This window comes from Salvelinus fontinalis, chromosome 26 (genome assembly GCF_029448725.1).
Source record: "Salvelinus fontinalis isolate EN_2023a chromosome 26, ASM2944872v1, whole genome shotgun sequence".
Classification (NCBI taxonomy): domain Eukaryota; kingdom Metazoa; phylum Chordata; class Actinopteri; order Salmoniformes; family Salmonidae; genus Salvelinus; species Salvelinus fontinalis.
Window position 1 is genome coordinate 16,856,119 of NC_074690.1, and position 13,962 is coordinate 16,870,080.

The 13,962-nt window shown below is 43.7% G+C and overlaps 1 protein-coding gene across 1 annotated transcript in view; it reads left to right on the forward strand.

The window, feature by feature from the left end:
- Nucleotides 1–13,716, forward strand: part of cdc73 (cell division cycle 73, Paf1/RNA polymerase II complex component, homolog (S. cerevisiae)) — a 37,549-nt gene extending 23,833 nt beyond the window's left edge. Inside the window, exons 11-17 of the mRNA XM_055882715.1 lie at nt 3,253–3,310; nt 6,123–6,158; nt 6,259–6,346; nt 7,954–8,115; nt 11,446–11,546; nt 11,816–11,957; nt 12,304–13,716. Of these exons, the coding sequence (XP_055738690.1) occupies nt 3,253–3,310; nt 6,123–6,158; nt 6,259–6,346; nt 7,954–8,115; nt 11,446–11,546; nt 11,816–11,957; nt 12,304–12,340 (624 nt within the window). The 3' untranslated portion in view covers nt 12,341–13,716. The remainder of the gene's footprint in view (nt 1–3,252; nt 3,311–6,122; nt 6,159–6,258; nt 6,347–7,953; nt 8,116–11,445; nt 11,547–11,815; nt 11,958–12,303) is intronic.
- Nucleotides 13,717–13,962: the final 246 nt, after the last annotated feature.

Below are 13,962 nucleotides of genomic sequence, written 5' to 3' on the forward strand. Positions count from 1 at the left end.
CAAACGAAGTATAGAATCAATCTTTAGGCTGTTTTTATCATAAATCTTCAATAATGTTCCAACCGGAGAATTCCTTTTGTCTGTAGAAATGCAATGGAACGCAAGCTAACTCTCACGTGAGAGCGCGTGATCAGCGCATGCCACTCTGGCAGACTTCTGACTCATTCAGCTCCCATTCCCCCCTCCGTCACAGTAGAAGCATCAAACAAGGTTCGAAAGACTGTTGACATCTAGTGGAAGCCTTAGGAAGTACAATATGACCCCATAGACACTATTCGTTTGTCAATGACTTGAAAAACTACAAACCTCAGATTTCCCACTTCCTGGTTGGGTTTTTTCTCAGGTTTTTGCCTGCCATATGAGTTCTGTTATACTCACAGACATCATTCAAACAGTTTTAGAAACTTCATAGTGTTTTCTATCCAAATCTACAAATGATCTACGTATTTTAGCTTTTCGTAATACACCAGCTCTGATGCTCGTCAGATGTGGCAGGGTTTGGAAACCATTACAGACTACAAAGGGAAGCACAGCCGAGAGCTGCCCAGTGACACGAGCCTACCAGACGAGCTAAACTACTTCTATGCTCGCTTTGAGGCAAATCAAATTTATTTTATATAGCCCTTCGTACATCAGCTAATATCTCGAAGTGCTGTACAGAAACCCAGCCTAAAACCCCAAACAGCAAGCAATGCAGGTGTAGAAGCACGGTGGCTAGGAAAAACTCCCTAGAAAGGCCAAAACCTAGGAAGAAGCCTAGAGAGAACACTGAAACATGCATGAGAGCACCAGCTGTTTCGTACGACCGGGATCACGCTCTCTGCAGCCGATGTGATTTAAGACCTTTAAACAGATCAACATTCACTAGGCTGCAGGGCCAGATGGATTACCAGGACGTGCACTGCGAACATGCGCTGACCAACTGGCAAGTGTCTGACATTTTCAACCTGTCAGTCTGTAATACCAACATGTTTTAAGCAGACCACCATAGTGTCCTTGGGCACAGGCACTAAGGTAACCTGCCTAAATGACTACCGACCCATAGTACTCACGTCTGTAGCCATGAAGTGCTGTGAAAGGCTGGTCATGGCTCACATCAACACCATTATCCCAGAAATCCTAGACCCACTCCAATTTGCATACCGCCCCAACAGATCCACAGATGATGCAATCTATATTGCACTCCACACTGCCCTTTTCCACCTGGACAAAAGGAACACCTATGTGAGAATGCTATTCATTGAGTACAGTTCAGCCTTCAACACCATTGTGCCCTCCAAGCTCATCAATAAGCTGAGGACCCTGGGACTAAACACCTCCCTCTGCAACTGGATCCTGGACTTCCTGATGGGCCGCCCTCAGGTGGTGAGGGTAGGTAACAACACATCCAGCACGCTGATCCTCAACACAGGGTCCCCTCAGGGGTGCGTGTTCAGTCCCCTCCTGTACTCCCTGTTCACTCATGACTGCACAACTCCAACACCATTAAGTTTGCCCATGACACAATGGTGGTAGGCCTGATCACCGACAACAACGAACTAGCCTATAGGGAAGTCAGAGACCTTACCGTGTGGTGCCAGGACAACAACCTCTCCCTCAACGTGATCAAGACAAAGGAGATGATTGTGGACTACAGGAGAAAGAGGACCAAGCACGCCCCCCTTCTTATTGACGAGGCTGTAGTGGAGCAGGTTGAGAGCTTCAAATTCCTTGGTGTCCACATCACCAACAAACAAACATGGGCCAAACACACCAAGACAGTCGTGAAGAGGGCCCGACAATGCCTATTCCCCAGAAGACAGAAGATTTGGCATGGGTCCTCAGATCCTCTAAAGTTTCTACAGCTACACCATCGAGAGCATCCTGATTTGGTTGCATCACTGCCTGGCATGGCAACTGCTCGGCCTACGACCGCAAGGCATTAGAGGGTAGTGCGAACGGCCCAGCACATCACTGGGGCAAGCTTCCTGCCATCCAGGATCTCTATACCAGGCGGTGTCAGCAAGGCCCTAAGAATTGTCAGACTCCAGCCACCCTAGTCATAGACTGTTCTCTCTGCTACCGCACGGCAAGTGGTACCTGAGCACCAAGTCTGTCCAAGAGGTTTCTAAACAGCTTCTACCCCCAAGCCATAAGAATCCTGAACACCTAATCAAATGGCTATCCAGACTATTTGCCTTGCCCCCCTCTTTTACACTGTTGCTGCTCTGTTATTTATGCATAGTCACTTTAATAACTCTACCTGCATGCACATATTACCTCAACTAACCGGTGCCCCACACTGACTCTGTACCGGTACCCCCCCCATATAGTCTCGCTTTTGTCATTTTACTGCTGCTCTTTAATTACTTGTTACTTTTATTTTTTATTCTTGTCTGAATTTTTTTTACTGTTTTGTTGGTTAGGGGCTCATAAGTAAGGATTTCACTAAGGTCTACACCAGTTGTATTTGGCGCATGTGACTAACATTTTATTTGATACATTCACCTCTGAAGGTAAATAATGTACTTACATTCAGTAATCTTGCTCTGATTTGTCATCCTGAGGGTCCCAGAGATAAAAATGTACCATAGTTTTCTAGATGTGTGGAAGTTAGTGTATAAACTAATGATCCATCATGTATGACATTCCTGGGAGTGTCTACTTACATTTTTTATTACCATATCATTTTGGTATGTTCTCTTTAGTTATGTACTTAAATGTATCAATTGACCAATTCGGCACATTTGGAAAAACTCCTGGCAGACTTGATACAAAATATTTTGCAGTAATGTAATGCTTCACTGGATCAGTCTGAAACTTTGCACACTGCCTCCATCTGCTGGCCAAAATCTATATTACACCTAGACTCCTATCTGAAAGTATGGCCTTTCTCTTGCATTTCAAAGATGATGGAATAAAAAATAAATAATGCATGTTTTTTCTTTTACCACATCTGTGTTATATTCTCCTACATTAATGTCACATTTCCACAAACTTCAGTGTTTCCTTTTCAAATAGTATCAATAATATGCATATCCTTGCTTTAGGTCCTGAGCTACAGGTAGATTTGGATATGTTGCAAAAAAAAAAAAAAAAAAAAAATCTTACTGTAGTTTTTATTTGTTACACAATTAAATAGCCATAACAAGGCTATATACAGGGGGTACCGGGACAGATTTCATTTTTATTTTCATGACGGTCTTCATCTGTAACCGTTGGTTATACTGTGCCAGTCCTAGCTGCAGCTTGACCAGTGTGTTTGTGTTTCAGGAGGGAGCGTCTGCCAGGAAGGCCCAGACACCAGCCCTGCAGCCCGTCCCCAGACCAGGTCTGTATCTAGCAGCACTAAAGTAGATCAAATGAAAACAACGTTTTTAAAGTAGGCCTTCGTAGAGACGGCTTTACAAGTCATTCAAAACTCCTATTTCAGTGGTCACCACCAACCGTGGTCCAGAAAGTAAGTTTTGGTGCTGGGCTGGAATGAAACCCTGCACACCATGTTGCCATGCTGGACTCATAACATGGTGTGTGATTCAAAGCCCTCTCATTATTGGTTGAATGGAGAACATTGTTAATGGGCTGGCCTGCATGCCCTGTACTCAATGTTCCCTCTAAGCAGTAGCCTCCCCTGGGACTGCCTCGCAGAAGAAATATATCAGCCCACGGAGAGAAACACGAGTTTGAACTTCACTCAACTTTCTAGAGTAGTGGTCACAAACCGGTCAATTGCTTTCCTATTCGATTGCCAAACATTAAATTATTTTTTTTTTTTTTTAAATTAAAACAATAAAGCCGCAAAACAAATTGGGGTCTCTGGCTGTTGGTGGTAGGTGCACCTGATTCAGCTGCCTTGCGTGCCGGGAAGGCCAGCTGTTACCATTTTGAACCACTTCATGTCTGAAGGTACAAACCCCGCCTTCCCGGTGGGCCCAGAGAGCAAATCGATTGGGGGGGATAGCCTAATACAGACAGAAGCATGTCTGTTCTATGAAATATATTTACTTTGTAATAAATGTTTGAGTGGATAATTATTTATATCATAATAAAATACTAATAATTTGGAATCATAACAATTGTGTCCAATGGGGTTAATGCCGATTGGCTTTAGCATGGGGTTTGTCCTTGTACATTTTATAGCCACTGCTTAATCAGTTGGGATACAGGTGTTGTTGCTTATTGCTAATAGCACATCTGATAATTTAGACCATGTGTAGGCTATTTCCATTATTTTAAAATAATGTTTCGTTTTTTTTACTAATGTTATTTGGACCATTTCTGGAGGTGGAAATTATAATTTAGATGGTGTCAGCATAATATTTATTAATTTGAGTAGAATGTCCTTTATAAAAAGTCACCAGTCCTCCTACATAAAAATTACCCCCCCCCCCCCCCCCCCAACAAGGGGACTGAAATTGGTCAACTTGCAGTTTAATACATGTACAGAATTATCATCTTTCCCTAAAAGCATGCTTGTCATGACTTTCTTACATGAACGTGGAGAGTAACTTGGCCCCAGACAATCGATCTGAGATCGACATAAGTTTCAGTCTTGGGATTTTTGTTGTTGCTTTAACCCCTGTCTTTGGATACTCTTTTCAAAACCTTTCATGGGACAACTGTCAATTGCTTCAAGGTTGCACACCTTCACCAAAAGCCAAAGTCCCCCAAGGAGCGCCGTCAGACCAGTGTTTGGCAGCTGTCATCAAGCGTCCGTCATTGTTTCCACCCAAATCATTTATGGGGGAAGTGCAGAGCAGACATGAGGTCCGAAGCTCGAGGTCACCGCTCAGGCCCTTGATTGCAAGTTTGTTCTGCTATCCAGTTCTGACATTCGGCGTGGCTGTGTGGAGGAAAAGTCACGTTCGGTGTGTGTGTGTGACATCCGTCCATGTTGTGAGCGATAGCCTGACAGCCAGAATGTGACACATTTTCCACCGCACCGCTGATGTAGATTAATAGATGAGCTCAGTTTGATAAAGTAGCAGATGTCACAAACACTGGCCTGGAGGAAGGAATGCTGAAATTCAGCTTTAAGGAACTCACCACCGTACACAACACATTAGTTTAAAAGGGTTGTTACTTTTTCTAGTCTCAAAACAGGAAGGAATTCAATGTCACTATACAGTCTAACTTCAAGATGTGTCCACATCTCACGCCATTGAATGTGTAGACCCAGCTGTCTCTAATCCCGAAAAAATGAGTCTGGAAATTACATGGTGCTTATCCTTTCCATTCATTTTGGATAGTGGCATATAACTGCATCATGTTCAAACATGGCCTGGGTTGTGGACTTAACTCAAGAGGATCGCTTTTGAGTTATGAAACATTGAGTGTTATGTCCCTTTAATGACAACTTGACTTTTTAATTTGTTTTGTGAACCACACATTTCAATGTCCTTTTTTGCTAATTCGTTTTTTTATTTTTTATGCTTTGCATTAATGCAACCGTGTCTCAACTCTGTCACAAAATATATTAATAATCAAGGCAACAACCAGCATAAATGTATCTTGGGCAGAATCAATGCTGTTTTGTCTGTTCTTGGTGTTAAAGAGATGCAAGCTGTTAAAACCGAAGAGGAAATTCTATGTTTGGAAGCCTCCGATGACACACATGGCTCTGTTGGATGAGATCTGGGCCTATATTCAGAGTCTCAGAGTTGGAGTGCTTATATAGGATCAGTTTTGCCTTTCAGAGAAGAATGAATGTAATTATATGAACAGTTGGTGACCTGATCCTAGATCAGCGCTCATAATCTGAGACTCTTTGTGAATATGGGCCCTTTAACTATACAATAAACTATAGTAAGAGCTGCTTTGCTATAGTGAAATACAGGAAACATACTAAAGCAGCTGCTCGCTAGTCATTGTATCCAAGCCTCTAAACACACAGAGACAAAAAAAATAGCTATAGGTCGTGTTTCGGAACGAACAAGTGAAACTGAAATCGGTAAACAGGACAGCAGTACATTGGTTTGATAATGTGTCTTCAGTAAGCCAACGCCATGAAGTTTTTTTTAGAAATTGGCTCACTAAAGCAGTGCATTGGCTTTACCTGGTCTATGGCTTTCTGTTGAAAGCTGAATAGAAGCCAGAGCTGTGTCCTCTAACACATTTCATATGTTGTCTCCTTCTCCCTGCAGTTTCCCAAGCCAGACCCCCACCAAATCAAAAGAAGGGTAAGTACTGCTATGTGTGTGTGTGTGTGTGTGTTATTGATGAATGTTGTTAAATGGAAATATATGAACTAATGCATATTGTGCTCCTGTTTCATTGCAGGCTCTAGGACTCCCATCGTCATCATCCCAGCAGCCACCACATCCCTCATCACCATGCTCAATGCCAAGGACCTCCTGCAGGACCTCAAGTAAGTATTGTGTGTGTGTCTGTCTACAGGGAAAAACGTTGATAAATCCTTTTGGTGTTCAACCCTGGTAAGTCATCATCAATACACGCACAGTATTTATGCAACTATTTGTGGTGCTGGGTGTTGGTCATTATTAATAATTTTAATTGTCTTCTGCTTTGTACAAATACATCGAGCATAAAGTGCTAAATAGGAAGCAGGTGTTTGACTCAGTCAAACCCCTATCTGTTGAAATGTGCACAAGCATTTGTCTAAGTGGTAAAAGTTTAAGGTACATGGCATTAAGTTGAGTTTTAGCCAAGAAAAATACACATTCTTATTTGATTAATAACAGTACTTCACGACTGAGGCTTAAACAATGAAACCCTCTGCAATGCCATTGTTCGCCACCTCCACACCTCACGAAGGTGAAATACACCGGCGGGTTCATTGAAGGTGCGTACACACACACAGACGCACATGAGTGGAGTAATTGCTATTTTGCAGTTTAATTGGCGTCATAAATCACTGGACGTCATAAGATGGCGGTGGCTCTGGCTGTGTGGATGAGCAGCATGGAGGTGGAGGGAGAGCTATAACCAGGGTTCTGACGGCAGAACACAGGGTCTAGCTACCCACCCCCTGCTCTGCGAATACATGACAGCTCTTTATAAACGCCCCCAGCTCTGCGAAGACATGACAGCTCCTTCTAAACATTGCTGCACATAGCTGTTGGCTACTAAGCCAGCCTGTTGCCTGAGGTCATAGTGTCCGGTTACATTTAAAAACAGGGTGTTTTAATAGGGGGTGGGAATTACTTTTGGTAAAAGAAAATGAGCGCTTATTATTGGCCTTTATCGTCAAAGAGAATAAACATAATTAGGTCAAGAAACTGGTTCTCCAATACTGCCCTACAAAACGAAAGAGCGGGAGCTGCAAATTTGGTCAAAAATGACTTATTGACATTTTTGATACGTTAACTACTAGGGCTGCGAATTGCCAGGGACCTCACGGTACACCGTGTTTTGTGTATGGAGAGGCTAGCAGCTGCTAAGTTTCAAAACAACCCTACGGGGGATGTCTTTAGTGTGACTGGGAGAAGATGGGACTTGTTTTTTTGTAGTTAGCGTACTAGGGAGACAATGGAGGGCTTTGAAGGCAGAGGCTGGAACGAATGACGGCCAAGTGGAAACCATTCAGACTGGGCTAAAAATAAAATCTGTGCTGGAAATGAATAATAAGACTTCATTATTTCATTACTTAGTAACTTGATCTTATCACACCCAAGTTGTCAACATCTGTCCTCTTGGGACCACTACTACCAATTATTCATATGTATAAAATAAATTCCAAAAACACAACTTCATTATTAGATTTATGCCTTTGAGATTTGCGTATATCCATAAAGCTCTGTCACCTTCATTGTCCCAAAAAATACTTATTTTTAGCTTTGCCCCCCTTTCTGAAGAACAGTTGATAACAGTAATGCATCCTTGAACTTGGTTATACATGCGTCAGTGATAAGATTTCTCAGGAATCCGTAATTCCTGCTTTCTGACGTCCTCTCATACTGAATTGATATTAACCAACATGTTTATTTTTTCATTGCCCCTCCCTCCGTCTGTCAGGTTTGTGACGCCAGAGGAGAAGAAGAAGCAGGGCATCCAGCGGGACAACGAGGTGCTGCTCCAGAGACGTAAGGACCAGATACAGCCCGGTGGGGCAACGCTCAGCGTCACTGTGCCCTATAGGGTTATTGACCAGCCCCTCAAACTAGCACCGCAGGACTGGTGAGTCACCAGACATGATCATTTGTCATCTTCCATACATATGTTCCACTCTGTATCGTCACCAGGACCGTACATGACGGTTCATTGTCGTCCACACATGCATTGTACTCAGTAGGACTGAGTCACCAGGACTGTACAGGACTACACAGGGCTCTAAATTTTAAAAAATCATTAGTAGCACTGGTGCTCCTAACTTAGAAAAGTTAGGAGCACCACACAAATGTAGGAGCACCAGAAAAATAGATGTTTCTAGTTGATTGAGATATTGCCTACTTTGGGCCTATATGAATTATACTTACTTTTGAAGCACATATTTTGAAGGTATCCATTTTACTTTCTGTGCCATACCCACAAAATGTTTGCATATACTGGTAATGATACCAGGTTGTTAGTAGGGTTGCACGATTTGAGCAAATCGAATTGCAATTTTTCTACCAAATATTGCTATTTGACTTGTGAACTGTTTGAGTAATAGAAATATAATGATTATTCTATGGTTGGTATTTGGCATGACAACAAATGGAAAAAGCCAGGTAGGAGTTATGTCAGGGTAGGAACCAAAATGTTGGTCAGTGTTTCCCAGGGGACCCTAATCACATTTGAATAAAAGATTCAGAACTGCTGTTGCACAAACATGCTCATCTACACCACTGGTACCAACCTGTATTAGAGCTAACGTTTGCTTTGCCCTAGCTAGGACATTTAGCTAAATGGCATTTAGTTAGCGATTTAACATTATTTTAGGCACATACCAGCTTCCTTTAACTAACCTATGTTTTGCATAGAGCAAGATGCACAAACTAATACTATAATAGAGAACATGTGGACTCATATTTAGAAGCAACGTGGAAAGCACCATCGTTTTTGTTTTGGAAGAATATGTTGAGTGCATGAATTCGACAGCATGCTGAGAGAATAAAGAGCATGGACGAGCTGTGTGCTTGCCTGCTTGAGGGGCTTGGTGTCTTGTGGCCTGAGAACTGGAAGCAAGCAGCCGCAGTAGGCAGCTTGTCTTGTTTGAGTAGCCGTGCACCGGGAGTCTCAAACTTAAGGCCCCTGGGCCAGATGTGGCCTGTGCCAATTTTAATGCGACCCATGGTTGTCATAGTCCCCAAAAAATTGCCACATGGTAATACTTGCCGATAAGTGATGGTATCTTACAGTATGTACATGGTACTAAACTCAGGAGAAAAAAAAGAAACGTCCTCTCACTGTCAACTGCGTTTCTTTTCAGCAAATTTGTGTTAACATGAGATTTAACAACTGAGACATTAACTGAACAAGTTCCACAGACATGTGGACATGGGGGGGGGGGGTCAAAAGTAACAGTCAGTATCTGGTGTGGCCACCAGTTGCATTAAGTACTGCAGTGCATCTCCTCCTCGTGGACTGCACCAGATGTGCCTGTTTTTGCTGTGAAATGTTACCCCACTCTCCCACCAAGGCGCCTGCAAGTTCCCAGACTTTTCTGATGGGAATGGCCCTAGCCCTCACCCTCCGATCCAACAGGTCCCAGACATGCTCAATGGCATTGAGATCTGGGCTCTTCGCTGGCCATGGCAGAACACTGACATTCCTGTCTTGCAGGAAATCACGCACAGAACGAGCAGTATGGCTGGTGGCATTGTCATGCTGGAGGGTCATGTCAGGATGAGCCTGCAGGACACGGGTACCACATGAGGGAGGAGGATATCTTCCCTTTAATGCACAGCGTTGAGATTGCCTGCAATGACAACAAGCTCAGTCCGATGATGCTGTGACACTTCCCCAGACCATGACGGACCCTCCACTTCCAAATCGATCCCGCTCCAGAGTACAGGCCTCGGTGTAACGCTCATTCCTTCGACGATAAATGCGAATCCGACCATCACCCCTGGTGAGACAAAACCGTGACTCGTCAGTGAAGAGCACTTTTTGCTAGTCCTGTCTGCTCCAGCGACAGTGGATTTCTGCCCATAGGCGACGTCTGGTGAGGACCTGCCTTACAACAAGCCTACAAGCCCTCAGTCCAACATCTCTCAGCCTATTGCGGAGAGTCTGAGCACTGATGGAGGGATTGTGCGTTCCTGGTGTGTTCCTGGTGTCACTCGGGCAGTGGTTGCCATCCTGTACCTGTCCCGCAGGTGTGATGTTCGGATGTACCGATCCTGTGCAGGTGTTACGCGTGGTCCGCCACTGCGAGGACTATCAGCTGTCCGTCCTGTCTCCCTGTAGCGCTGTCTTAGGCGTCTCATAGTACGGACAATGCAATTTATTGCCCTGGCCACATCTGCAGTCCTCATGCCTCCTTGCAGCATGCCTAAGGCACATTTGCGCAGATGAGCAGGGACCCTGGGCATCTTTCTTTTGGAGTCTGTAGAAAGGCCTCTTTAGTGTCATAACTGTGACCTTAATTGCCTACCGTCTGTAAGCTTTTAGTGTCTTAACGACCGTTCCACAGGTGCATGTTCATTAATTGTTTATGGTTCATTGAACAAGCATGGGAAACAGTGTTTAAACCCTTTACAATGAAGATCTGTGAAGTTAATTGGATTTTTATGAATTATCTTTGAAAGACAGGGTCCTGAAAAGGGACTTTTCTTTTTTTCCTGAGTTTATATGATCGACAGTACCTGACAACATTGTTGTAATGCTTGGCTGTACTTGAAAGTACCCTACATCCACATACTGCTACACCACTTTAGCAACCAGCCCCTCAAAAGTTTACAAATGACTTTCCTCTAAATCTGGCTTACAATGTGTACTGCCATTTTTACTGGACTACACACATTCAGTACAGTGACATGTTGTATTATTTGTCTATTGGGTTTGTGTTTATATTTAAATATAACCCTGAGGTGCCTTATTGCTATAATAAACTGGTTACCAATGTATTTAGAGAAGTAAAAATAAAAGTTTTTTCCATGGTCTGATATACCATGGCTGTCAGCCGATCAGCATTCATGGCTCAAACCACAGTTTAATTTGGTGGGTCCTTATATTTGTTCTAATTCACACATGTGCAAGTGTGTGTTACTACGCATGTGTGAATTGGATATGTTTTTAGTTTGTTTTGCATATTTCAACTCCCCCTTAGCCGCCTTTTTGGTGAGTTGGGTCATGGCCAGGGTCTGCCGTTATCAACTACGACCCTGGAGCCATTAGGGTTAAGTGCCTTGCTCGAGCCCATCGACAGATTCTTTTCACCTAGTCAGCTCGGGGATGCGAACCTGCAACCTTCCGGTCACTGGCCCAACGCTCGGTTCCCCCGCCCACGAAAAATTCACCCGCAATCTGCAATCAGAATGTCTGCCAGGGTTAGAAAGTTGATATTGACTTTTTGTTGTGCAGGGATCGTGTGGTGGCTGTGTTCGTGCAGGGCCCTGCCTGGCAGTTCAAAGGTTGGCCTTGGCTGTTGCCTGACGGATCTCCTGTGGACATTTTTGCTAAAAGTGAGATTCCTCCCATTTCTCTTGCTGTTATACACACGGGTAGCATTTTTGACAAGGTAATTGAATTTCTTGTTGCAGGTAACTACTGGTAATTAGTATGGTTACCCAGTTAGTGCCACCCATACGGGTCTTTGGCTCCTAACCTGTTATACCTGTTCAATGAACTGGATTTAGGTTAATGTATATTTGCAAGCTAACCTGTACAACCCAAGTCTCAACTAGTATTGGTCCTACCTAATTAACCGTGTGTGGTTGTGGTCGCCCTGCAGTAAGAGCCTTTCATCTGAAGTATGATGAGCAGAAGATGGATCCCAACGTTCAGAAGTGGGATGTCACCGTGTTGGAGCTGAGCCACCACAAGCGCCATCTCGACCGGCCCATATTTCTGAAGTTCTGGGAGACCCTCGACAGGTGTGTTCTTCAAAGCACATTGGTGCACATGTATGCTCATGACGCAATGGGGTTGAAATTAAACCCACATCCTCTGTCATGTACTCTCCCCTCCTTCTAATCTGGGATATATTTTCAATAAAATGTCTGGGGGAAATTACTGAAGGGGAAGAAAGTGGAATGAAGATTTCTGTGTAGATGGGTTATTGTAAATGTCAGCACTCGTATACATGTAGCTAAATAATCTATCTGTAAATGTTCTCTGGGGTTAGACACAGTTGGGATGTACAGTATATTTGAATAAGATGACATTGTAGAATGCATGAGCTCCTACTGACCAGTTGTTCTCGTCCTGTTCCACCTACAGATACATGGTGAAACACAAGTCCCACCTGAGGTTCTGAGCCTGGACCGCGGCCTCCTTCCTCCACAGGTCCCGTCAAGGCATTTATAAACCCCCTGCCACAAACCTGCCCCCCCCCCCCCCCCCCCCTTCCTCCTCCCTACCAGGACTACCTCTAGAAGAGACTGGGCTAGCACTTTGGGCTCCCAGAAAAAGCCCCCGTGTTCAGATTGTCCTTCAGGAAAATACCTTCTACCTGGTCTCTATAGTTACAAGCAGCAGATTCAGTATGTCACTCTGGACATGGGGAGGGGAAGTTGGAGCTTCCAATGTTTTTTCAAGTTCTAATGTTAAAAAAAAAAAAGAACTATATCAACTATTTTCTAACATCAGAGCATCTTACTGTGGAGACCGAGGTTGAAGAGAGAGCGAGATGGAGAGAGAGAGCGGACGAGGGGGGATGGATAGATGGAGGTGAGAGAAGAAACCTCTCCTCGTACTATTTCCTTTGTGAAATTAATCCTGTACATTCCATGTGAAACATGAGCTGGCTAAGAAGCCCTCTGGAAATCTGGTGGTGCAAATTAAAATCACTGGATATGAGACCTCGGTCAGATTCATTTTCCTGTGTTTTTACTTTCTTAATAAAGGTACCACCCCCCAGGCTGCCTCTCAAATGGCACCCTACTCCAAATATAGCGCACTACTTTGTCTACGCATTGTCTAAACACAGGGCCCTGGTCAAAGGTAGTGCACTATGAATGGAATATGGTGCCATTTGTGACTGAAACCCAGTTTGACAGAGTGTAGGTAGGCAGCCCATAGAGAATTATAGAGGGCTCTTTGTTTCTGTTATTATGGTGTCAAATTGCACAGGCAGTGCCATTGATTCCATCTCCATTTTGAAGTAGTCCATTTTCTTAATCTACTACTTCTGAGTTGGTAAACAAAAGGTACACAGTGCCACCTGGAGTGTGTTTGAACAAGGCCAAGGTTGATTTACTGCCACCTGCAGTTATGGAATGTTTGCTCACCAGCTAAATTAATTTGCTGATCCCTTCTGGTGACCTGGATGGATTTTGCAATCCTTCCTTAAGACACAGGAAGTCCCAAGTTGACTACTTAAAAATGGTGGCGGTCCTCAATGGCGCTGCTTTTGGGCACTATGATGCAGCCCTGTAGCATCTGAATGATGTTCCATGCGATCCAAATGTATATATGATATAAGAGCCAAACTTTCTGAACAGACTTTGAAGAAAATCAAAAAAGCTATTCTCTTATTGATGCATATGTGGGATTGATATGTTCACATTTTTCAGACAGTCAATTCCAGCCTTTGCTCCCAAGTGTTTTTTTGTGTGGTGCAAATGAAAGGAATGATGGCGAATGTTATGTGTTCACAGTGCAAATGGATCATAAAGCTGGTAGAGGAACGTGTCTTGATTGTGTTGCTGTTTACTTCTACCTTTACCACGCAGAGATGGGGGTTTCCTGCCCACATGACCTGAACCCCACTAGGGCCCATTTTTTTGGTCCTGGTTACATATAGTTATGAAAACTGCACTTATAACACAATACAGTAACATCATATTACCTGTCTTACTGACATTTACTGTTGGTAAATGGAACAGTGGCTTTGAAGAATAGTCTTTAAGTTTAAAAATGGGTGTGTAATCAGTCAGA